This window comes from Camponotus vicinus, unplaced genomic scaffold (genome assembly GCF_025532165.1).
Source record: "Camponotus vicinus isolate PSW18456_S1 unplaced genomic scaffold, iyCamVici1.0 SCAF_1, whole genome shotgun sequence".
Classification (NCBI taxonomy): Eukaryota; Metazoa; Arthropoda; class Insecta; order Hymenoptera; family Formicidae; genus Camponotus; species Camponotus vicinus.
The window spans coordinates 5,300,203-5,326,980 of record NW_028141945.1 but is presented as its reverse complement, the minus strand read 5'-3'; the positions used below and the strand labels follow the sequence as shown (position 1 = coordinate 5,326,980).

General features: G+C 36.0%; 3 protein-coding genes and 1 long non-coding RNA gene across 11 annotated transcripts; 2 read left to right on the top strand and 2 right to left on the bottom strand.

Moving 5' to 3' along the window:
* Positions 1 to 517: 517 nt before the first annotated feature.
* LOC145969281 (uncharacterized) lies at positions 518 to 12,900 on the bottom strand. Of its 7 annotated transcripts, none has more exons than XR_014438005.1 (5): positions 12,510 to 12,900; positions 11,711 to 11,853; positions 10,846 to 10,981; positions 1,867 to 2,132; positions 518 to 1,006 (listed from the first exon to the last, which is right to left on the bottom strand). It is a non-coding gene; the product is annotated as an uncharacterized LOC145969281 (long non-coding RNA). The 7 variants fall into 7 exon arrangements; XR_014438004.1 differs by having other exon boundaries at positions 522 to 1,006; positions 10,846 to 10,978; positions 12,510 to 12,834; XR_014438008.1 differs by lacking the exons at positions 518 to 1,006; positions 1,867 to 2,132 and adding an exon at positions 4,849 to 5,080 and having other exon boundaries at positions 10,846 to 10,978; positions 12,510 to 12,694.
* LOC145969168 (small ribosomal subunit protein mS39) lies at positions 12,684 to 16,609 on the top strand. The gene is made up of 10 exons (XM_083095059.1): positions 12,684 to 12,841; positions 13,156 to 13,267; positions 13,389 to 13,586; positions 13,722 to 13,975; positions 14,084 to 14,192; positions 14,362 to 14,698; positions 14,776 to 14,981; positions 15,249 to 15,587; positions 15,968 to 16,189; positions 16,275 to 16,609. Exons 1-10 carry the CDS (start codon positions 12,813 to 12,815, stop codon positions 16,443 to 16,445), a joined length of 1,977 nt encoding a protein of 658 aa, XP_082951185.1. The 5' UTR covers positions 12,684 to 12,812; the 3' UTR covers positions 16,446 to 16,609.
* A 150-nt stretch (positions 16,610 to 16,759) lies between these two features.
* On the top strand, positions 16,760 to 20,684 carry LOC145969182 (uncharacterized). Its single transcript, XM_083095082.1, has 4 exons — positions 16,760 to 17,625; positions 17,897 to 18,227; positions 18,953 to 19,158; positions 19,402 to 20,684. Exons 1-4 carry the CDS (start codon positions 17,096 to 17,098, stop codon positions 19,634 to 19,636), a joined length of 1,302 nt encoding a protein of 433 aa, XP_082951208.1. The 5' UTR covers positions 16,760 to 17,095; the 3' UTR covers positions 19,637 to 20,684.
* Positions 18,395 to 25,125, bottom strand: Mor (SWI/SNF- related protein mor). Of its 2 annotated transcripts, none has more exons than XM_083095046.1 (11): positions 24,612 to 25,125; positions 23,994 to 24,113; positions 23,799 to 23,912; positions 23,255 to 23,619; positions 22,875 to 23,099; positions 22,508 to 22,794; positions 22,031 to 22,340; positions 21,142 to 21,893; positions 20,707 to 21,008; positions 20,127 to 20,592; positions 18,395 to 19,142 (listed from the first exon to the last, which is right to left on the bottom strand). In XM_083095046.1, the coding sequence occupies exons 1-10, from the start codon at positions 24,726 to 24,728 to the stop codon at positions 20,134 to 20,136; spliced, it is 3,051 nt and encodes a 1,016-aa protein (XP_082951172.1). In that variant the 5' UTR covers positions 24,729 to 25,125; the 3' UTR covers positions 18,395 to 19,142; positions 20,127 to 20,133. The 2 variants fall into 2 exon arrangements, with proteins under 2 accessions (XP_082951172.1, XP_082951162.1); XM_083095036.1 differs by having other exon boundaries at positions 22,508 to 22,797; positions 24,612 to 25,118.
* Between the last annotated feature and the right edge of the window lie 1,653 nt (positions 25,126 to 26,778).

Genomic DNA, 26,778 nt, shown 5'->3' with positions numbered 1-26,778 from the left:
TTTCTTATACATATATCATAGACACGCGTGCACGTGAGATATCTATATGCAGTTCCTGTAGGAGAAAAACTAGGAAAAGATTTTTCAAACAGAGTTCAAAAGCAAAAGTTGAATAAAATTTTATAAGACGTTTTAATAACTAAATTATGAATTATTTCGGCTTGTTGTTGGATGTATAGTGACATCATGACATCAACTATATGTTTAACGATTTTACAATATTGACAAAGGAGAAAAGTACCTTTACACACTATGTACTGCTACGATCTTGTGGCGAGTAATTATTTTGAAAGAACAAAGAAGATAACATTTTTCCTATCTCAATTCGAGAGTCCGACACATTAAAGGAACTACTATCGATCTCTTACGATTTTGTAATTTTCATGTATCTCACATGTTATTTTTAATAATTTCTTTCAATTATTTTCTTATATTTATTTAATAGTTTAATTATATATAATTCAGCTAAAAAGATACTAATAAGTGTCGTGACGTCGCACGTTTTTATAACGTTATTAAATATTAATTGATCTTGATATATGTGTCATTAATAATAATTTTTAACAATTTTTCTATGTTCACAATGGGCTTTTATTAATCCTATAAATCCTTTAAATATTTTTTAAATGTTTTTTTTCAACTCTTATACATTTAAGAGATAATTTTAATCACATCTATATCAAATTATCTCGATGTTCTTTCGCGAGAGAATTCTCATGCCGAATTCAGATCATATCAAATTCACAGATGAGACAATTTGCCCTTGAACTTTCAATTTCAGTTGCGAATCACCCTATATACACAAGGGGGCTGCACGAGAAGGCTTTCCGAATGAAAAAGAAAAAGGGAGGGGGATGGAGAGCACGACGGTTTATATGCCATAAACGACCCAAGATCTTGTTTCTTTCTGGATAGACGAGGTACCAGTTCCTCTTTTCGGAGTAGGAGGGATGCTAAAGGGCTCCGTCAACCCTCCGAATACAGGGATTGGTACATGTGGTATTCTCTGAAAAAATATATATATATGTTCTCTCTCTCTCTCTCTCTCTCTCTCTCTCTCTCTCTCTCTCCTCCTCTCTCTCCTAAGAAAAGGTTCACGCGGAAACGATATTTGCAACGAGTCTCGAGATGGTCAGTTTCAAATTTAAACGAGAAAGAAAAAGAGAAAAGAAAGCGTGCAGTTGAGATATATGCAGTTCCTGTAGGAGAAAAACTAGGAAAAGATTTTTCAAACAGAGTTCAGAAGCAAAAGTTGAATAGAGGTATAGTTTATGTGACGTTTTATGACATAAACTACTTTATAAAGTCAAGAGAATAATAATAGAATAGAGTAGATACAAGAGAGTAATATAGCCTTTATAATATAGTCATATATTATATTATAAGGTACATTCTCTCTTCTTTAGGGGGGAAAAAAGAGGAAAAAATATATATGAAATTAATAGCAGAAAAAAAGGATACTTTATGTTGGGAGCTCTCTTTATAACATACACATTCTAAAATTTGCTTAAGAAACCAATAAGAGGAAAACACGAAGTAAGTAGAGAGGAAAAATGCAATAAATGAGTAAAATTATCTTGTTAACGTAAAAGAGATCACTCTATAACTTTAAGAATAGCGAGGCATAAGATAATTACAATAAAACTCGATGAATTACTCACATTATCACGATTGTGTGTTCTAGAAGAATATGACGTGTCGAGAGAAGTAGCAAGAAGTTAGAGAAAGAGAGAGAGAGAGAAGAAAAAAAAGGGAGCGAGGACGATCGAAGAAAAACAGAAAAGAGGCATGGAAATACAGAGAGGAAAAAAAGAATGACGTGTAGGAGGAGGTCTCTCTCTAGTGTGTTTGTGCATGTAAGCGTACTTCTCTCATCGCAAGTAAGTATATGTGAGCGCGTGCCCGCGCAACCGGCAGCAGATGCGCTCGCAGAGCGCAGCTGTCCTCCTACAAGTGGTTCTCAATCATCCCTTTCCTCGATTTTTCTTTCCCCCTCTCCTCCTCAGGAGCGCGCGAGTTTAGGCACAAAGGGAATCGCTGTGCGACGATTGCACTACGTATCGATAAACGTCCGCAGCCGATCGATTTCTTTCTTTCCTCCTTCCTTGCTTGTACGATGGGTCGCGAATGCTCTAGAAAAAGATAAGACAAATATGATGTATCTCTCGGGGTGAGACATCGCACGCGAGAGACGCGTGGGATCAAAGAATAATATACATATTACATATTCTTATAATAATCATGTTTCTTCCAATGGAAATTTTGTTTTGAATATTACCGATAGGAAGAATAATGGGAGTAAAGATTTTATGTAGATAAAATAAATGGACAAAAGAATAATACATTAAACATTTATAATATTTAGACTTTCATGAGAACTTCAGTAAATTATTACTTTTTTCTGCGAGTCACTAATGTTTATTTTATGAATTAGATTAGATAACGTTATAGATAGTAAGACGGGGAGAAAATTAATCTTTTATAAAAGCATATTCTACAAAATATTTTGTATGATAAATAAAAATTAAATAAAATAATTAAAAAAATCAATCCATAATACAAGAATAATAAAAATAGTAAAAGAGATAAATGAAGTAATGATAGAGAAATATCGATAACAGATTTTTTTATAATAAGTAGATCTAGTAGATTCATAGGATTTTTTTCTTTTAAATCTGATCAATGTATTCGCGCGCAATCAATTTAATAATCAAATATTGATGAAATATTTATACGTAAGATTTGTTAAATAAGGAATGATAACGCAGGACAATGTACCGAAAGACGTCCTGCTATAATGTTGAGAAGCGTGCCAACCTGTTACAAAGTAGAGTCTACGTTTTTAATGACATGAACACGTGGTGAACGTAAGTTTCAGCTGTTCCAGGTGATACCGGGACGTGTGGTACGCGCAGCCTGACAAAGCACCGAACTGTTTAAAATCGGTATAACCGCATAATGTAGCTCCCGATTGCCGAGTGTGTCACCTTTTTCCCAGATTTACTTACATATTATTTCATCATATTTGCAATTCGTTAAGGAATTATTTTTTATATTAATGCTCGATTAATTTTAAGTTTTTTTACAATTTATAAGAATACACAGTATATTTTAGATTAATTGAGAGAAATTCTGAATCGATTTTTTTGAGAAGAGAAAACATTATATTTGTCTTGTAAGTTTGACATAAATTTTTTAAGTTGAAAAAATAAATATTTAATAAATAAATAAAAATAATAAAAATATATATTTTGTTATATTACATTTAGATTTCGTCGAATTTAAACTAAAATTGCTTCTTTAAATGCTCTCTATAATGCTGTATTTTGCAATTAATTATTTCAAAATTATTGTTTCATAATTAATTTTGGAACGAATCATAAATGAATTTAAAGATAAATTTCTTATCCTGTCATATTTTGGCTAGAGATGGCTGTATTTTATTTACATATATTTATCAGTACATAATCAAATGTAGCAAACTCAGCGAGCATACATTCTCCGATGCGTAAAATTACTAAGTAAACAAAACTAAACACCTTAGAAATGACGAGGCAACCGCGGATTACAAAGCATTATTTATAAAGTAGTAACGCAGAAGACGTTTCATTTCCTAGCATGACAAATCGGTCTACGTTTTATCGCACGATGAGAAGAAATGTACCGGAAAACACGCGTATTAAATATAATACCAATAATATAATATTCTCGTTGCGATTCGATAAGAACAATATATTGTGATTTATCACACTTTCAGTTACTCGCTTTGATATTTCATCATAGATTCTTATGCAGCTTTTTTATTGAACGAAAAAATATTATATATTTTTTAAGAAATTATTTCACATTTAATTATACATTTCTATTTATTTTCATATTATGGTGCATTTATATAAATTTTCTTTTTTCTATTTTATATTACATATTTATTCATATTCGAGAGAGAGAAAAAGAGAAGAGAGTCTCATGACGTCTTACGACAATTAATGAGACCGAGTGGTCATTTGATCGATTCTCCTTCGTTCAGTTTCAACAATGATCTCGACATTTCAATAATCATGATATATCTTACATTAGTTCACAAAATCTTTGTACACGTTATATATTGCAAAAACATTCGTCAAATCATTCGAAGCTCTTGTCCCGAGAAAGATTCTCGATTCTACCCCGGTGATAAATCACAAAGCGTTTAATCCTGTTCCGTTGAGGAGAGCGGACTTCCACCCATGGCACCCAGTCGCGCGGAAGGAAGGAAGGCAGGCAAACGCAGGCAGGCAGGACGACTCGGGAGGACTCGTCCTGCTGCGGCGGATATCTGTCACATTCGTCGTAAATCACACATACGCCAGCGAAACGCAAACCGTCGTTGTCGTCGCGCGCGTGTATAATCGCCGAGCGTTAATTATAATCGTTGCCTGATGCGCCAGTGGCGAGATTTCTCCCCCGGATCTTTTCCATACGTTGCTCTCCGATCTCCCATTGGTCGCCGGCCGCCTGTACCTGGACGGAAGAGCAACCTGGACGGAACTTGGACGGTGGACCTGGACGGAAGAAGAACAAGGGGCGGTCGTCGATGTTGGTGTGCGTCACGCCGCTGAAAGGAGCCGCAGGCGGAATCCAGGACAGCTGATACAATTTTGGCGGGCTCCGGACGACTGATCGCGGAACAATGCGAGAGAGACGGAGAGAAGGGAAAGGGAGAGAGAAAGAGACGCGCGAGGGATAAGAACGAGAAGAGGAATGGGAAGAGGGGGAGAGAGAAAGAGAGAGAAGGGAAAAGAAGAGAACCTCGAGAAAAGGGAGGAAGAGAGAGTCTCTCTCTTCGACATTCGGGATTGCGTTGCCGGCGTCGCTCTTGCGTTGCTGTTAAATAAGAATAAGTCCCCCCCACTACCTAGGGCCCAAAACGAATAAAGAGGCGGGACACCTGGCCACGGCCGCAGTTTGCTCGAGGTCCTCGCGCGATCCGGTCGGCCCATCGGTCTCCTCGTCTCCCGAATTCGCTTCGCACCCGGTGCCATTCCGTTCTTCATTTCATTCTCGTTCGCTCGGTATTGTGTTGTGCAGTGGAAGAGGAAGACTGTAATAGAGATAACATTCCTGATGAAAATCGATGAAGAAGGAAAAGTGTTCTACCGCGAGTGATGGCATATGATTTGTCCTCCCCGGCGCGGAATCTATCATCGCATCCGATTTATTTCCTGCGTGTGACGCACCTCGATCAAGCGCGCCGCTCGCCGACACGGTGCGTCACGTGCCGAAGAATCGACGAGGATCGACGAGGAAAAAGGAGAAGAAGAGGAGGCCTTGTGCGAGGATTGAGAGAGAGAGAGAAGCGTCACGGCGAATTGACACGGCGATGATTGTCGGCGGCGTCGATCCGCATCTCCGATCTGCTCGAGAAACCGATACCGCATGAGTGACGAATGGAGTTTTACCACGAGGAGGAAGCGGAAGATCTCGTATATCGTGTAAGATCGTGAAAGCTTGGTCTCTGGGTAAGATAAGATCAATTTTATTTTATGATAAATATATCCTCGTTTCTTGAAAACAGGATCAAAATTGATAATAAGACAGTTTATATCGTTAATACGAACAAATACTATAAATAATAGTTATAGTACATAAATAATAGTTTGAATTGTTTGTGGCGCTTTATTTTTCGTCTTTATCTCGCATCTTGGTATTTGGGATCACGGAATGGGGTTTCAAAATCAAACAGATCGATCGGAAGAGAATTGTATAGATCCTTCGAGAAGGTTTTTGTGAGAAGATTTTGATCATTCTCGACAGTGCTCGATGCAGCGCGAGGTGCGAGACATTGTTTACGTTACACGCACCGAGTGTCGCGATAGAGATCGAGTTACAAGTTACGGAGAAATGAGACGATAAACAACATTATATGGACGGACGGACGGACGGACCATTTTTGCGCGACTCATTTGTTCCATGTGGAGAGAGAGAAGATCCAGTTTCGAAAATATTGCATTGCACGGATCCTTAAAAAAAAAAGATAGTTGTAGAGATCACGCATTTCTGTATCAGTCCCCTTTCAAAAGCGTGCTACTTTGAAACGAACGGATCGCGCGCGAGCGCGTGCGTGTCACGTGATGTGTGTGTGCGAGTATATACGTATATAAGAATTAGCGCGAGGCTCCGGTTTCTCGTTTCACAGAAATTCCGGCGGTGGGTCCCTATCGTCCCTATTTCTCGACGAGAGGCCCTATTTTTCGGGGACCGGCACGACCTTACGGTCCATGAGAATAGGCGACCTCGGGCTATGATTTGTGATTCGGAGTAGGTATGTTGGAGGCTCTACGATTTGGAGACTGACCGCCAAGGCCACGTCGGAGAGCCCCCTGTGCGCGCGAGCGAGCGAGCGAGAGAGAGAGAGAGAGAGCGAGCGAGCGAGAAAGGAAGAGGGAGGGGGAGAGATGCGCCCGCGCGCACGCACATTTCTCGCCCTCATCAATGGACGAAGGCGTGTTACGCCGCGGCGTGCGTAATCTCTCGCGTAATCTAATGAGTTGTGCGTGTCGCGCGAAACGCGAGCAGACTGGTTTTCGCGCGCAATTTCCGGTGCCGATTGTCGAGACGTTAACAAAGTTCGTTGATATACATTCTTTTTTCTTCCCTGCAATAGTTTTCTTTCAAGAACCGCACGCGTTTCGTGATTTGACGCTTCGCGAAATCATCGACTCGAATTTATTGGCTTCGCACGTGTAGTACGTGCATCGTTTCTCTTTGTTCTCACCTCGTTATTAAATTTTCAATCAGAGAGACTTTTATCCGAAAAGCGGGTGATTTTTAATTTAAATAATTTTTAAAACTTAATTTTATTTTCCTTTTATTGTTTAAATTTTAATTTTATGTGTTCCTTAGATAAAGCTTAAAAAATTTTGAACTTTTTGAAATCTATTTTTCTCACTCTTTTCTGCTCTGTTGAAATACATCCTTCTCAAAAGTAATTGTAAATGCTGAACATTTTAATTGCATCACATGTATTATGTAACTTTTTGTAATTTTTGCATTAAAATAGGTCAAGTCTTGTTTAGAATTGCTATTTTTTTTACAGTTTCTACAGAAAACCGAGCACGTGTTGAACACGAGACAACGAGAATCGCAACCAGGTCTACGGAGCCCTTAGACAGGTTCGGCCCTGGCTTCGACTCGCACGATCCTGCATCGCAAATTGGAGCGGAATGACTACCGTCGAGTCGAAAAGTATATATCGTTGTCTGTTCGGGCGATTCATCGACGCCGGAAAAGCCCCGTCACATTTTGCATAGGAGATAGGTCGAGATTCGTGTCAATATTTAGTGAGAATACAATATTTCAATATTGCACTTGTCCCGGCCTATCGGGATGCATTGTGTCCCGTCGTGGAACTTGAAACAAAGGGATCGACTGACGGCGGATGAGAGAGAAAAGAAGAGGAGAGAGAAAGAGAGAGGAAGAGGAAGAACGCTATTCGGCAGGATTTTAGCTTCTCGAGTAGTTTGAGATAAAGATCTTCGAGGATCAGGCAGGTAGGGATGAAGGCAATATTTGTCGATATTTGCTTTCATATTGCACTCGTCCCGGCCTGCTGGATTTGCTCGATATATCAACGTATTATCTAACATTAATTTCTGATAACGTATTTTCATCAAGATTCTGATAAAAATGCATCGTTGGTGAATTTAGATCTCGATGCTACAGATGCTACGCGCGAAAATTTGTACATTAATTTAAAATTTGTACATTAAGTTTGTACATTAATTTATTATACGTTTTACGGAAGAAAGTACTAATTTGTTAGATTAAATTTCCAGTTTCCAGTTTTACAGATTTTAAGAAATTTTTACGATATTTGATAAAATATTTATAAAATATTAAAAAGTATATATCGATGTGTGTATAAGACTTTTTAATTTTATCCTTCTTCATTTCGAATTTTTCAAAGACAAAAATTTGTAAAATTTTTCATATTCGTTTGTATCTTAAATATGCTATAATTTTTTACGATTTCCGCGTTTTATGTAAAAAATGACTATGATATAAATTTTTACGCTTTACGTCTCAAAGAACAATATAAGAAGATATATATAAGAGAGTATATCTATTATTATATAAATTTTAACAATTATATAATTTTATAATTTAATCTATTAATTATTCCTGAAATGTTTTCATTTATAGCATCGAAAACTTAATTCATCGAAATTAATTTTTACGGTATTTGTTTATGAAATGGAAGCATTTTATAGCGTAATAACGTCTTAATAGCTAAATACACGTCTATATCGATGAAAATTAAACATTAACACGTAATATATGATTTGATTACAAGGATATAGCACAGTAGCATTGTGATTTGCTCATATCTTTTTACTTATATAGTTTTTTTGGAGTAAATTAGATATAATTTCATATGTGTCTATGTGTATACATTTTATTGTAATTACCAAATCGTTGGAATCAAAAACCGCACGCGATTTAATCTGTTTATCAATTAATAGAATTTTATTTCTTTAAGTCACCGGAAATTAACGTGAATTCTAACAATGTTATTATCATTATTATATATTATTTTTAATTACCTAAATCTGTTAGTAATGCCGTACGTGTTTAAGCTGCAAAGACAAAATAAAAAAGTGTGCCATTTGTAAAAAGTGCGCAAAAAATGAGAGGCAATAAAAATTTAATGATATTAGAATATATAATACCTAAGATATTAAATCGCTACTTACTTCTCCTTTTAATTTCTTCCATTCCTTTCGTTCGATTATAATATTTCTCAAAAGAAGAAATACAAATATCTTAAAGTGGAAAATGGATGATTTTTTGAGTCGGACAAAAAATTAGAAAAATCTTTTTTCTGCTATAAAAATCATTTTTAAAAAGCTTTTATTTAATTATAAAGAGATCGCTATTATATAGAAATGTCAAGATCCACATTTCATTTGATTCGCAATAATAACAATACACATTTGCATTGCAATACGATTCTCTTTGAAAGAGCGTTTCTTCTCCAAGGTGTCGTCGATCTTTACATTTCCGGCTGAAATTCGAAAGAAAAGTAAATAACGTCCGCGCCACCTTCTTTATTAACGTTCGCGCACGAATTCGGAAGGAAGAAAGGGGAAAGAAAGAGGAAAAAGAAAAAAGGAAGTTGCGTATCCCTTTGTGCATCGTGGTGCTCACGTAACCGTTTCGTGAAACGGTCGCACGGCACAGGAAAGAAGGAAGAGGCCAGAAAAAAGGAAGGAAGGAAGGGGAAAAAGGGGGGAAACGGGGTTCTCCCCACAGGATCTTACCCGTGAATTTGCGAGAGATGCGGGGATTCGGATTTCCTGTCCGCGAGAAAAAGATGTGCTCTCCTACAGATATAGCATATTTCTCTTTTCCTCGTCACGCTCTCGCCTCCCTTTTTCTCACCCCGTTCTCTTTCACATATGCCACGTGTAAAATGTACCCCCGAAACGCCGCAAAGTGTTTTATAATACTCTCTCGATGGTACAAAGAAAACAGCGGGAAAAAAAAGAAAGAGGAAAAACCCGATATATCAAAGAACGAAGGACAAGCAAGAATTCGGCAAGGGAGAGGAGGAGGAGAAGGGGGAGGGTTACGTTACGTTCGATCGAACAAGGAAACACAATAAAAATAGTGAGGTCCCCCGAAGCGTGGAGGGACGCGAATCCTGTTTTCCATTCGTCCTCTCCGTCCCTCTTCTTCCTTCGCTTCCGCGAGACGAGTACGCGCGCGCTGCGCGTCGCGCAAAAGCATCCCTCTTTAAGGAGAGAGTCCCACGGTTTGAAATAAAACACCTGGCTTCTCGCTCGCCTGCGTGTGTGCGTCCACGTACATGGATGCACGCGTCTCGGCCGTTTTTAGGCTGCCGGACGCACATCACAATAGAGCTCTAGTTGCCTAAAGGAATGTTTTTACTCTATCGTTTTGTATTCGACACGCATGACCACTTTTTTGCGACATTAATAAAATATAAGTTTTTTAGTTTTACTCTCTTTTTTCTTGACACACAAATATATATTGATAAATTTAAATCCGTGCTCAATTTTGCGAATTTCAAAGAAAATTGCTTTACTCGCAGTTGAAAGTGAAGACAAGAGACAGAAAATTTAAATTATGAAAAAGAGAGAGAGAAAAAGAAATATAAATTGTACAATATGTATAAATTGAAATAAGATATGAGCGAAATAATTAATCTTTGTCATTTATATGTAAAATACATTAGGAATATAAAATATAAAATATTATTTTTATCACCTATATTTATATTACTTCTCGATACTTTTATTTTAAAGATAAATATGCTACAAAAAAGTTTATACTACGCTCTAAAGACTAGAACATTTCATATCGAAATACGACATACATATTGAGACATAAAATATTTTGAAAAATATACTCTATCGCAATATATGAAATATTATGTTAAATTTTATCGAGCATATAGCTCTTACAGTTGCTTTATGAAAATAAAACGTTTCTCTTCGGGCACTTCTGCTCCCTATTGATGTGCGTAGAGTTGCTTAGCTTAAGGTACATGTTCTCACGGCGAGAGAAGAAGGACCCGCGCGAACTTTCTCTCTCCTCTCTCGTTTTTCTCCAACCAGAGACCCGGAGACTGGTTCCCTTCGGGCTTCCTTATAAACTTTATTGAATTCTTTGTAATATGTCAAAGGGTTCACCATGTGTGCAACCGTGAACGCGCGCTCGCGCTCGCACCATTCATATGCTAAACAATAAATTCGTTGAAAGAAACGAATCTCTATCTACCGCTTTTTCTCTTTCTTTCTCTCTCTTTCTTTTTGACAAGAGAGGAGAGCAGCTGGTACATACCTACATCGTCGTCCAGTTAAAAACCAAGGAGAGGATGATACCTTGAGCTATTTAATGAAGAAGGGTGCAAGATGTACCCTCTGCCTGACGGCGATGATGGTGACGGTGATAGTGGTGGTGGTGAGGCCAGCTGCTGCTAGAAAGAAGGAACAATGCATTCGCCAATGACGCACGATTCCGAACAAGCGCGTTTGTAAGTGGGTCATCGGGAATTCTAATATTATGCAGTGGGAATTTAATTTTTTTTTCTTTTTTAACGGGATTAATTTTCGTGTCGTTCCGTAACATGTTAATCATTAATGACGTGTGTGACGATCCACAGGTACGATGTTAACCCATCAAAGATAATAATTATAATATAGACAACTTTTATGTTTTGTATACATATTGTATATGTAAAGAAAAAGTTCTTTATATTATAATTCAGTTTTATATTAAAATTTTGTACACATACATATTTAGATTGCATATGATTACAATTGCATTAATGTATACATTGTGCAAAGTATAAAGAATATATTTGCAAAAAATTTAAAATTTTTTTTAATTATAGATTTTTTGACAAACAATCGATTTGACGAAATGTCAAGATAATCTTTTCCCCATGTAACATTGTGTATGTATCTTTATATTCAAAAATTCTGAATTCTGTTAAAATAAAATCATTTGATATTATATAAGAATATAATTTAGTAATTTTTTTCATTATAAATATAATTTTACTATTGTTAATTATCCGGAAAATATAAGTGCCTCAACGATTTCATCGATCATTCGAAAAATCGATTTCGAGTTAATCGAAATTTTTTTCTATCAGGGACATTTTGCATGCATTATACGATTTATATACATTTCTGTTACGTACTTTACACGAAGCAAACCCTGCAGATAGGCAACCAATTATGTTATCCCAGGATTACTCTACTAAGGTTCGTCATAATTGATCGGACGATTCGTATCAATGCGGACTTGTAAATGCCAGGTGGAATTAATATCGTGGAGTGTAATCTGTTAACAGAAAAGTGGGGATGTCTGACGCATCGATTCTGAAATTTAATCATATGTAACGAATATTCTGCGCGATATAATATTGGAGTTTAAAATTTCTTGTCATGAGACTTTTTTTTTCGTAATAATGAAAACTAGTTTTTCTAAGAATTAAAACTAAATATCAGAGAACTACGTAAAATTTATTGGATTCATTATAAAGCCATTATAATCCTAACAACACACACGTCCAAAAGATGTCCAAAGGTCATCGAGAGGACATCCAGAGGACATAAAATATCCTTTGGCTATTAAATTATAAAATATCCTCTAGATATTCTATGGATGTCTTTTGGACATGTGTGTTGTTAGGGTATTTTTTTCATATTTTCTTTTTTGACATTTTTAAGAAAGGATATTGATATATATTATCATGCGTACGTAAAATATTCGCCGCAATTTTATTTCCTATACGAATAAATAAACAATGTGTATTAAAAAGACATAGTTGTCAAGCGATAAAGTAAGATAAATTGTTTGAATGATTGTCAAATTGTCGATTTGTACGGGTTGTTTATGCGAGCAATTGATATCGAAAATTTACATCAACTAACTTGAAATCTCAATTAACAAATTTATATTAATATATGTTATCGATTAATTTTACCAACACATACCTAATTATAATGGAAATACATGCTTGTGGCGTCAATTGAATATATAAAATACTGTATTCATTTCTGTGCAACCTGTTATAATCCGTTATTCGCCGCCATAATATAATTATGTAGATGGAGTCCACTTGTCATTACAAATGCTTCGAAGTGGACTGCGTCGTATGATTTTGCGCATACTCGATGCTATATTTAATCCTAACCAAATCTGACTTAACCTCCAAACCTTCTGCTATAAAGAGGTTAAATGAAGACAAGAAATTGAGGGAAAATTAAATTTTTTTATTAAAAAAAAAAACTTATACAATGAATTCTTTAGCGAGAATTTCAAGTAGGTATGTAACAAGTTATGATTCTCATTTGGTTTGTCAATTAAATTATTTTTTGCAAATAAAATCACCAAACTATTCGGATGTCATTTATCGTACAAATAACATTAGAAATTGACTTATTATTTTCGAAACAGATATTAGAAAATAAATTTTGTTAATTTTAATTATCTGACGTGATTTACTTCATTTTCAGTTATGTGTATTATTTAATTCAATCAAACGATGATCCATTCAAAAACATATTTATATTTAAAATAATTTTGAAATGTTTACGAATGTGTAGAAATAAATTTTATTCTTACTTTAAATATTTGCAGGAAACTATGTCGAAAGTTAATAAGACTGCAATCAACAACTGCATCATCAACCTCATCCTCGGATATTTATATTCCAAACAGAATAGAACGTAGCCCAACAGATATTTTAAAAGTGAGTAAAATTATACTGCACTTTATTTTATTATTGAAATTATATATATATAAGACTAAATATATTTATACAATGATATTTTTCCATCCATGATATAAATGTTATATGATTTATCTTGTAGGCTCTTGAGAGTACAATATCCAGGGATTATACAGCACCACATTATAAATTTCATGACGATCCTTACTTGACACCTCTGTCAAAATCACAGATTCGCAATTATGCTTTAGCAAAAGAGTCTGGAAAGAAAACTGCAATGTGGATTCGTGGAGAACATCGTAATTTGTTCCAGCACAAAGTAGCAGATCCTGAAATCAAGGTAATATGTTAAAACTTATTCCATTATTCAAACATAATACATTAATATCTGATTTGTCAATTTTTATAATATTCTACATTTACTTATATCAACAAATTATTATGTTCATATCATGATAAAACTTACTGTGTATAGGCATTTGTACCACCTCCTATTTATACAGAAGAGAGTAAAGTAACAGAGGAAACATTATTATATGAGATGTCAAATGCACATGTTTCCAATTCTATTTTGATATACAATTTATTAAAAGGCGAAGTGACAATACCAACAAAGCAGGCTCTCCTGGAATTGTTGTGTTTTTACAATCATGATGAACCTGCTAATGTTGAATTACTAGAGTCTCGTTGGTTTCAGCTTAGCGAGAAACGTATCAAGAATACATGGATGTAAGTTTATAGAAATTGAATATATTATTCTTTCCATGTATGTAATAGATAAATATTCTCATATATAGTGTGTTAAATTATATTTTTATATTTTATTGTGATGTGCAGAAGTCGTCCCGAAATCGATATATTATTCAAATTTCTAAAGGAACAAGAACCCGCGATAGCAGCCGCTGCGTACAACGCAATGATATGTGGTTTGGCTAAATATTACAATGTAAGCTCATTTTGAATCAATCATAATAAGATTGATTATAATCCTTAAATTGAATTATTATCCTAAAGAACAACTTAATTAAAATGAATGTGTATTTGAATTATAGAAATGATTAGTTGAGTATTTTGTGTATATAGATTTATTGCAAAAATATTTTTTGTTTGTTTAGGGAGATAAGGTATGGCATATGTATGTAGAATGCCAAGAAAATAATATACCACTATGTATTGAAGCATATAATGGTATAATATCGATGGTGTCAATATTAAGAGAAGGAGAAGATAAAGCAAAATCATTAATAACAAATATATATAAAGCAATGGCCACGAACGGGATTACTCCAAATATACATACATTTAATGCTGCTCTTAGCGCGGCGTCTATGTTCAAAAACAAACGAATACTTCTCGATTTCACCTGCAACATATTCGCCGATATCGCAAAATTCAAACTGAAGCCGACATTAACTACGTATTATTATGTGCTACGAATTTTAAGTAAATTCGGTAACTATATAATATTTTTATTTCGCAAAATGATTTCACGATAGATCGATAATTTACAAGCTTATTTGATAAAACAGATGATGCGGCCTACACGCCCTTTATAAAAATTTTGAAGTCCTTGAAGGAAGAAACTCTTACCATTCAAGATGCAAAAGATTTAAATTTCTTCGTTGTTGCGATGGAAATGGCTTCGAAACAGCTTTGCGAACGTCAAGCGGGCGAAATGGTTAATGAGCTTCTTCTCTCTGGTGACAATTACAAATTCATCGGCGATAGCTACAAAGTAAGTATTCTGAAATAAATCCTCACAATAAGTAATTTCTATCCAGAAAATATATATAATATATAAATATATGACATAAAATATATATATATATATGTATATCAAATATATGTTGTATATAAATATTCTTTAAAAAATTTTTTAATTTTAATGAATTTTTTTTAAATAATATATTTGGATAGAATTTGTGATATTTAACTGTATATATACATACACACACACACTTTATATTATGTATATTATAGTTATTATTTTCTTGTCTCTCAGGAAAGTTTATATTATCGAGCGTATTTAGAATTAATTTTGGCGACGGAAGAATTTGAAACATTTTACAAAATCTATAGCAAACTCGTACCACATGTAACTATACCGGAACCCAGTGTGATGAAGACTATGCTAGAAGCTGTTCAATTATATCCCGCGGAGACCGTCATACAATATATACCAAAACTCTGGTCGCACATGGTTATGTTCGGTCACCTGGATACTAAATATTTATTGGAAAGCATATTGCATTTGATGAGCGTACATTGTAAACCTGTGTCTGATTCTTCACTGAATGCACAATTTGCAGAGATTGCACTCATCATCTGGGATCATATACAAGTAATTGAAAAATTAATTTTTTTAACCATACAGGCTGTTCTTTACAAAATTCACATTAATATAAGATTGATAAATTTAACATTAATTTTTGTTTAGCGAAAAGTCAAGACATTAATACTAAAAATGTAACAAGTATAAAAGTATCATTATTTTATCTTAATCAATTTCAAGTAGATTTCATTTTAATAGAATTTTAATTTGAGGCTTGATGGTCGAAAAACAGAAGATGCAATAAATGTGGCTTTCTTTAATATTTTCATTAAAATTCTACTTAAATTTCAATTTAATTAGTGAATTTGTAATTAAAATTAATTTTGTAAGTTATAGAACTGTATTTTTATAATAAGATATGTTAAAGTGATATTTTTTTACCAATACAGACTCAAAATACTAAAAGAATACAGCACATTATATTGTCCAATACAATAGTGGGCAATATTATAGTGCTGCTTCTACGCGGAGGTAACTTCGACAAAGTAAAAGAAATTTTGTCATTGTTAATTGAATCGCCGCATTTGATAGTCGGTATTCTTATGGAGGATCATGTACATGAGATATTCGAGCTGTGTTTAGCGCAAGCGCAAATTATACCGATAATTTTCGTAAGTATATATATCCTTTTTTTATTTAATTAAGTTTTATTAATCGATTTATACCATATTAACGTTATTGCATCTATGCTTCCAGAGTCTCTTAGAATATATTACCTCTAACCATCTAGAAGGAGCCGGTGAAATGGCTAGAAAGTTGGAAAAAACTATATCTCTTACGCCCACTCAGAAAGACATGTTAATTAACTTAGTTGGTAACGACATCCTCGAATTACAGCTCTCCAACGAATTAAATGAAGCCAAATGAAGTATAAAGTATAAAATACACTTGGTCCTTGATTGCAATTTTGTAGTTAATATGATGATAGCACAGTGTAAAAATGAGCGGAGAAACACACATTTCAGACATTAAAAATTATAACATAAAAATATATCCATAATAAATATATCTTGTTGAGATATACAAAAATATATCAGTCATTTTTTTTAATGTAAATTGTTCCCTAAATTGATACTCGGTTACTTAAATATATAAGATTGTTTTTAAGAATATTTATGTATTATAAATATTCTTTATACAAAATTGTAATATGTGTATTATCCTGGAAGAGAACTTACTTGACAGAAAGCTTTTTGCATTATCATTATTTCGTAGCGCATTGCGTTTTAAAAAATTAAGCGGGGAACCTTTAAACAACCAGACATGATTGACATGTATTAATGTCCTTGTCTCTTGAGAGTTGGGGCGTAAATCATTAATAAATTAAATCGGTTACGGTGGGAGGCGGTAACCCTGTAGTCACTCAAATACTCATTTCCTGTGTTAGACGGCACTCTTCGGTCCGCTGTAAAGCATAGAATGTTAAAGTTAGCTCTATCTGGAAAAATCGAGAAGGTATCATCAGTATTATCGTAGAGATCGTAAGAGATTGGAATTTCCGACAGATCTCTATTAGGATGATGGATAGCGGCGGCGATGGTAGCAATAAACTCACGCTCGACGATGTGCGTGAGTTAATTATCAAAAATATCGAGTCTGATGTAGAAATTCATAGTTTAGACGAAGAACCAGGATCGGGAAGAGGAGACAATTATACTTCGATGTTGTACCGGATCCGAGCGAAGGGGCGTAAGCTGTTGAAAGAAGAATGGATTAATTATGAATGCACCATCATTTACAAGATTTTGCCGGAATCCAAAAAACGTCGTGAAGCTTTTAAAAGCGAATTGTTATTCAGAAATGAAGTCGTATTCTATAAGCACGTGTGGCCCGCATTGAACAGACTCCAATCAAACGATAAAAGGGTGTTTAGTGGAATACCTAAAATATATGCTGCTAGAGCCAATCTTATCGCTATGGAAGATCTGAGAGAGAGAGGCTTCAAGATGGCAGATAGACAGCAGGGGCTGGAAATGGAAAATTTGAAATATGTATTGAAGGCTTTAGCGGGATTTCACGCCCTCAGCTTAACGCTAAGGGAATCCAGGTGAGTATATCTGAAATTTCTGTAATTATAAAAATCAATAATAATAATAACAATAAATTTTAAATTAAAATAATTCGAAATAATTAATCAGGTTTTCAAAGGAATAGCATAGATGTGTTTGAGAATTAACTGCTGAAATTAAAAACATTAATACAAAATAGAAATATTAATAAAAAAGGATTACTTCTTTTTTTTCATTAACAAGCACGAATTGTTTTATCTCTTATTCTTATCTACTAGTTTTAATGCAGAGATACATTACTCTTTGAAGGCCAGACGAGTTCGCGAAATTAACAAATCCGGAACATGATCAAAGTATACGTGAAACATTCTTTCAACGAGACAATGAAGATTGGTATCGACAGTATTATCGTGTGGCTGTGAATAACGCTATCAAAATGGTGTCCGAAGCACTACCTTTGCATATGGATCATAGAAGAGAGGAGATAATGACGAAGCTGCATGCTTTTCTAAACGAGGACGTATTTTTTCGCACTATGAGTGAGCTCGTCTCGACGCAAGGACCTCTCTCTGTATTTTGTCACGGCGATTGTTGGACCAATAATTTCCTCTTTCAGGATGAACCAAGCTCAGATGCGGAGGTGAATCTTTTATTTTATTATGAAAATGCGAAAAGTGAGCATGCATAGCATATTGCATCCTTGACGTATCTACGATAAAAGATTGCATATTCAATGAAAGATAATTTATTAAGAGAAACGATATTTTGTTTTTATAGATCTTATCTTTGTGCGAGATAACGAGACCGTTTTTGTTCCATATACACTTTTATTATATAAATTTATAAGATTCTTATATATGATTCAAATGCTTCTTTTCTATGATTTTATTAAAAAGACTCCAGTTTAGCGAAATTGGTCACACCTAGACCCGTGTAGCCGCGCGCGCAAAGAAAAGATTCTTGCATTATGTACAATTACAATTAATTTCCGACGATTTTCAGATAAGCATAACATAAAATTACATTCAAAAATATGAAAAAGTCAAGAGAAAATGTATAATGTACATTTTATATTTTTTAGTTTTTAATCATTCCCTTTTTCTACTTATCCCCCTTTTATACTTATAGTTTATTTTTCACTATTTAATTTCTTCATTTTCACGTTAATTCATAAATAATTTCAAACATCGATTTCAATTTCAATTATCTCAGAAAAATGAACTACGATATACATTGCAAGAATATTTATCTCGCGTTATAAATCGCAATCTATAAATCATATTCTGACATGTTGGCTGGCACGAGAGTGCGAGGTGCGCTTCACCGCGAAACCTCCTAAACTTAACTTTTAATACTGTGCTGCAGGCCGTTTATCTTGTCGACTTTCAACTAACGCGGGTTGGCTCCCTCGCTCTTGATCTTGCGAACTTGCTATACTGTTGCACAAGTGGTGTTGTTAGGCGGGCTTACATGACACAGCTTCTCCAGCATTATCATTCCCATCTGATGTCCTCCTTGCGTGTCCTCAATCCAGAACAGCCACCAAAAGATCCATCTGCCGTATGGGAATTGTAAGTAAGAAGTTACCGAATTGTAAAAGCAATAATTATAGTTATTATAAATAATTTGGTTCGTTCAAAATCAAAGCTTATTTTTCCAAATTATCTTAATCTCATATTTAAAAAAATAGATATGCTATATAAGAAACTTTTCCCAATAATTACCACTTTTATGAACTTGAATATAAATTTGAAACAGTATATTAATTTTATTTATTTTAAATTCTTCAATATTATTTAGTCAATTGATTATAGATTGAACGAAGAGATGCGAAGATGTGGTCGATTCGGATTGGGATTAGCATTGGATATATTGCCGATTAGTACATGTGCTAGTCACGAAGCGCCGAATTTGTACGAGGCGAGTAGCGTGGAAACTAATCATAGCGAAGAGAAATATGTTATGATAGAACCACCACCTGGAGGCGCCGAGTGTGCTCGACTCATGACTGACTTAGTATTGGAATTAATAGATAACAAAGCTTTGTAGATCAAAACATATCGCATTAGCTTTGGTAACAATGTATATGTAATAATATGTATGATGTATATTATACATGTATACGTCTTAGATTATTTTTATAAAATGCATCACTCTTATGATGTATCACTTCAGAAAAATAATATAAAGAATTATATGAAATTCAACATACATGTGTATGTGTATGTAATGAAGAAAGAATGAAGAGAAATAATTTTCCACTAAATGATCTAATATATACATCCATATAATAAAAATGAAACATTTAAATTTTCCTAAAGGATATGAAATCGTTCTGCATATAGATATAGTGTAAGATCATGAAAATGATCTGTAGTTCAGAGACAGGTAACCATTATATATTGATTAAGAATGGAGAAATGAGAAGGAATTGAAAAATAATGTTGTAAAAATTAATTGATAACGTGTCGATTCTTCTGTAAAAGTATTTTGACAACAGCATTTATATAGATTTATTATTCAAAAATTTAATACTCACGACAGAGTTATGTCTGTTGCGGCGGTGTATGCGGTGGCGGCTGTTGTGCCTGAGACTGCGGACTCGGAGGTTGCTGTTGCTGCTGTTGCGCGCCAGGTGGTTGCCAGGGTGGATGCTGTTGATTCTGTTGTTGTTGTTGCTGCTGTTGCTCTTGAGCCAATCGCTGGTGAGCCTGCTGCCGCGCCCTAAACTCGGCCGCCTTCAACTGCTCCAAATGGAACTGTTGCCGCTCGGTGATGAGCTGCTGCCGCTGATACTCGAGACCTTCGCGCTCGCGCTCCATCGTAGTTTCTAATTCCTCGAAATGACGCAATTTGATCTCTAGCTTCTTCATCTGCGTTTCAACTAGCAATGCGACTAATGATTTTATCTTGCGTTCCTCTACAGCTGCCAAATGTTTAGCTTTAACAGCTGCAGCCGCTAAAGCTGCTGCTGCCGCGGATTGAAGCTGAGCATCTCTTACAACCTGTGCCGAAAATTAGATTTAATGTGTTACAATGTCTAATTGTCTAAAAATTTTAAAATTTTTTAAAAATAAAATATTTAAATTGTTTTTAAGTCATGTGTCACGATGCCTTACCTTATCTTTCTTTTCCTTCGCTTCCGCAGCTTCTGGATCGGTGGTGGACTTTGCATCTTCTTCACTCTCTTTCGATTCGTCTTCCTTTTTCCCAATGTCCACCTGAGATGGTTCGACATCCATTGCGTCTTTAGGTTTCTCTGGTTCTTCTTTCTTTGTTTCAGAAGTTGGCACTGCAGAGTGAGGCGAGCTAACGTGACCTGTCGTAGGAGTCGCAGCAGATGCTGTGTCATCAGGCGGTTCGGGCGGTCCTGTACCAGCGATGCCTGATTGTGCCAAGCCTGCTGCTGGATCAAATTTACCTATTTAAAAAAAATAAAAAATATTTATTTATTATATACATATATTTTGCACAAAATTATTTGCATTTTATTCTCTAAAGTAAACCACTAGAGCATATTTAGACATGATATACGATTAGAAAAAAAGAGTTACCGTCTGAATTAGCGCTAGCTTGGACGTTTCTTAAATGCTGATCCAACAATGCTGCTGGCACTTGGTCCTTTATCGCAGCAAACTCTTCCATGGCAGCCTTCGCCGCGCTCGCTGCTACTCTAGGATCAACGACTGATGCAAGAAAAGCAACCGTGCTCATGACAGGATTACCGGCTTTCGAGAAGGGTACTGGTTGATAAGCCAAAGGTCCCAATCCCTCAGGTCCACCTTCCTCCAGATACGGATCCTCTATAGGTAGACGTAAGAAGTGCAAGATACATTCGTCCTGTGTTCTCGAACCCACATGTTCGCATACTTTGTTCCAGTCGTCCTTGTGCAGTTCTAATCCCTCTAATAGCAGGAGCGTCTCTTGTTCTGTCCAATCGCGCGTAGCGCCCGCCGCTTGCTTATTCTTCAGAACCGCCGGTTTTCTCGAATACTGGTCGATCTTTAGACCAAAATTCGCCATCGCACCTGCCGCAACTTTTTCCTCCGCGCCCGTCCCGACCGCAGGTTTTTTCTCCAAATCAAGCAACATTTTCGCGGCGGACGGCTGTGGTGTTTTCGGTGGATTTGGATTAACTGGTGCCAAACCGGACGGCGTATCTGACAGAACATGGAAATGCGACGTTGGCGGAGGTCCCATGGGCGTCGGTCTAGATTCCGCGTCTACTTGATAATTGATGAGTCCCCATTGCTCCAAGAACGCGTGCACACGCATAATCGCACATACATCTCCGGCTAAATTCCGTCTATAAAAATATATATACATGTAAAGAAACTGTTTTTTTTTCTTTTTTATTCATCGATAAAACAATTACATTAATATATTATAATATTATATTTTAAAGTAAATTAGTAAATTATATGATGAGTTGATATACGTCACCTGCAAGCGGTCGATGTAATATATTCCGTTGGATTTAGTCGATAGGTATCAATCATAAAATTCCTATATGCAAGATAGATTTCTGGAGTTTTGGATTTATTTTTACCATTGAAAAATTCCGATAGAGCTCTCTTCTCGATAGTGTGAATCGAGTTATAATCGAACCAGGCAGAATAACTAGGAACAACAATGTGATGCGTCTGCTCTGTCACATTATCTTCCGGTTCATCGCCTTTGCCACCTTCACCCCTTTCTTTACTAGTATCTCTCTCTTCTCTGTCTTGGCCTCCTTGAGAACTACCTTTGTCTCCTATGTGATGTAATAGTTTTTATAATTCAGAGTTTGTTAAATTAACAAATAATATTTCTTCATGAATTATTGATTTGTCAACATTATGTAATTATAACATTATGATAAATTAGTGTGAAATACTACATTGCAAATTTGAATTTAATTTATCTAGATTTTTTACACACCTTCCATTTGCTCATCAAGATCGGTCAAATTGCCGGATTTGAGAGGTTGAAGCTCGCTATCTTGCTTTTTACTACCGGTAGATGCCAAAGTAGAATTTCCTGTTGTTGAATTACCCTGGCCTGTAATTGGTAGATTCGTGGGTGTAGCAACTACTTCAACGATACGAGGCTCGGCGGGTGGATCCTCCATTCCCTGAGTTAAATCTTCCTCTTCGTCGCCGCCGCGCGATTTCTTCGGAACTGTTACCGATGACGCGGACGCGCTTTGAATACCCGATGGAGCTCTGCTACTGTAAGCAATAATATAAAGTCAAAAATGAGAAAAGTTCTTTTCAAGATTCGAATTTGCTGTGAAAAATTTTCGCACCTTTTACGTTTTCCGAGCTTTGGAGGTGGGCTGGGTGATCGTTTTCTCTTAGGTTTCTTTGCGGGTGGCGGATGAGATGGCTGTGCCATCAAATCTTCTACAGAGAGTCTGTACTTGTGTACTCTTTTCTGACCATTATCATCTACCTCGTAATCTTCCTCATTCATCCACTCGTTATATTGATCCAAATCTAGAGCCCATGTAGCCGATACTTTGTACACTGATCTATAGAGAACAATTTACAAAATCTCTTTATTTAACAATACATATATTAAATAATATATAAATAAAAATATATTTTACTAACAATGCTTCAAACTTAGCAATATTAAAATAATTGTAACTTTTCAGTCAATTTGTATTAAAAGATTATTAAATACCTTGAATTTGTATTTGTGTAAGTTCCTTCAGGATAATCCCATGGAAGATCTAATGCTGACCAGGAATCATAACTGTCTGGAAAGTAGTACCAATGAATTAGAACCGATCTCTCACGTCTCATACAAGGACGTGCATATTCTTCTTCCATTGGATCCACTGGAGGATAGATAATATGTGTAGCATCTGCTTCATTTTCAACAACAGTTCCCTGATGTTTTCTAACTATTTCTTTAACTTTTGCAGCTGTGTTTTTATCAACGTCCGGTCTCACAAAAACACTTGGTACAGTCATACATCTATTCTGTATTAAAACACGTTCCGCTGCCATCAGCATATCTACTGTACGGTCCATACGTGATCCTGACTGTAATAACAGTTTTTTAATTATTTTCTCTCTCTTTCTCTCTCTTTGTATATATATATTTTTTTAAAGTTTTATATATTTTTATAAATTCTAAATATTTCTAAATATTCCTTACATATGGTAATAAAAAAGATTTCAAAAATAATTGTTAAAAATATATTTAGAAAAAAAGAAATTACTTTTCCACCAGGGAAATCGAAACGCCGCCATCCTTGCTCCTGCTTGAAACGATATGCAGTGGCTAATATGTGACACACACTACCACCAGGTTTAAAATCTAAGAAACATTTCATCTGCAACAATTAAATTGTCAATTTAAGAGTACATAACGCACACAAAAAAATACTACTTTTATTATCTGACATTTCACGTACCGGAAGCCTGGTCATAGGTGGCTTTGATACATTTTTCCCTAAATTATCTTCCTGAAATTGCAGAAGCTGCACCACTAATGTAGCTAAACTCTTATTAGTGGGTGGATCCGTTTGCACGTACTATGGAATAAAAAATTTTTTCTTTTTAATGAACATTGTACAAAGGTATAAGAGAAGAGTATCAAACGTCAACTTTACTCGCAGCCAATACAGGTTAACAAAACATTGTTTTACGTTACTCCAATTTGCTTTTACAATAACAATCTGCCTCTCCTCTTAACGTTACGTCAATTTCCCGTTTATTTTACGCATATTCATACATGAAACCAAAGATAAGCGATAAATTAACGATCAATTAATTCCACGACCGCGTACAATTACGAGTCATCGAGACGACTTTCGCATACGTATTAATACGGTACGAGTTATATCGGTGCATCGTGAAAATTCTCGCGAGATTCTTCGAAGAAACGTCGTATTTCAGCGATACGCACTGATTATCGGATAAATCGCGATCGACGAGAGAACGTGCGCCGAGAAAAGAAGAGAGATAGAGAAAAGAGCGAAGCTCGACGAGTTTCCGACGCCGGGTCCATGTTCGCACGAAACGAACGATACCTTTTTGCAATTCTTGAGAAGCCACTGTTTCACACCGTCGAGCTGGGTAAGAATTTCTTGCGCCTCGAAGAACTTGGCGTTGGGTCCACCGTCCTTTTTCGGGCCTAACGACAGCATCTTTCATAGATCTTCGACGATGAAACTCGACGAAACCGATCGGGAAGTAACGCGCCGAGCGCAAACATGACACGCCTCTGAAGTTGGCTGTGCTTGTTTGTCGGGCGCACGTTTACCGCAACGAAAACACGTGTCACTATATATATGTATATGTAACGGGACGTATCGTGCATCCGATCTAGAGATACGCGCGAGATTTTGTCGTCGCTCGCGCGATTCCGCGACGTCGCCTTCGAAAATTCAAGAAAATATTGTTATTTTGACGCGAAGCGAAGCGCGATGGTTGGTAAACGCGTCCTTAAAACATGGCTGCCATACGAGAAGCGCATTGTAAATGCTCGAGAGCCGAGTCGCTATTGGTTGCCACCGTTGGCAACAAGAAGGAGAGGAAGTCGAGGGGGGGGAAAATTGAGCGACAGTGCTGCCCCGAAATCCCGAGCCGATCGAGCTTCCGGAGTCTTTTAGGGATATTCTTGAGAGAGGGGGGCGCGGGAGGATATTCCAGGATGCGTTGGTACCAATGCACAACTGCCATTTGCAGCGTGATGCATAATCGACGTCGAGGAGTCTGTTCGCGTCGCGATCAATCTACTGCTCGAGAGAAGGTCCAACTAGCACGGCAGGAAACGCCAGTCAACCTTGAAAATAACCAAGTCTATTTTTAATTAGCCTCTCGTTTTTTCGCTCGTTTTTATGTCATGTCTAGGCAATAAGAAAATGCTGGATCGATATTGCACTGTTCGTTTGCGTCACGTGTCGTGAACGTTTTCCGCACTTTTTGTTCTCGAATGGAGGCGACGCGAATACGTCGCGATGGGAAGGAAGGTGTAAACAGGGTGTATATAAAGTGCATATAAACTATTAACGTCCGAGCTTCGATATCGATATTGCATTAAACACGTTACATAAATTTTTCTCCATCGCAATCGAAATTCCTTGCTTTTATTCACCGTTATTTTTTCCTCTTTATATCGCTTTGCAAATAATGCATCTTTAATAACGCCACTTAAAATCCTTGTTACGCTTGTATAATTTATCATTAATTAAGCGCCATAGTTATCTCTGCCTTTGTATTATATATGCGTTTTTCGTTGGATATACGGACCTAAATATAAATATTTGTAGGTTATTTTGTATTTGTTACAGGTTTGTGTATCGTTCATTTGTTTTTCTATTTCACCAAAAAAAATGCGATAGTATGAGAATTTTATACGATCGATATCGAGTAGGTATTATGATTATAAATTAATAACGAATGAATAAAATATCGAGATATTTAATGAGTAGCATTTTTCACTGCAGGTACTTGAACGACGCGATGATTATTAATTATATATAATTATGCTGTATAATTGTACAAAAAATATAAGCAAAAGAAAATAAATGATTCATTATTTAATTATTCTCGAATGAATAATATCGCAATCGACGTGAGTGATGTTCGAGTTAGAGGGGTAATGGCGGAAATTCGTTACAACAACTTCCGCCATCGCGAGTCTCAATCCATAAAACTCAATAATACACACTCGCATAAATCCGATGTATATCGTATTGATTGGACGGGCTGAAATTACTTCCACTACATCGATGAAATTCAAGTCTCGATAGTAGTTGAAAATACATGCAAATCGCGAGATCGCGGGGTCAACGTCCTCCAACGCTTACAACCGGCTCGTGACTATTCGACGTTCATCGTGTATATGTGATTTTTTTTTTTTTTTACGTAATCCTATACACTCGCGTATACATATGCATATACACACATGCGCGTCGCGATAAACCGCTCAGATTATTATTAATATCAGCGTATCTCGTGTTTCTCCTCTCGGTATTTATCGAGAGAATATTAACGACGTTTTTACAAGATACATTTATCGACGCACGCTGCTCCCTCGAATAAGGCACGCAACGTGCAATAGTCGTCCGCCATTGCTCCTTGTCGTTGGCGCCAAATCGCCGATCGCTCGATCCCGCGCGCCAAATTCCTCCGGCGCGAAAGATCCCGCTCCGCCTTCGCCTCCACCTCGTCCTCCTCCTCCCCCGCTCGGCG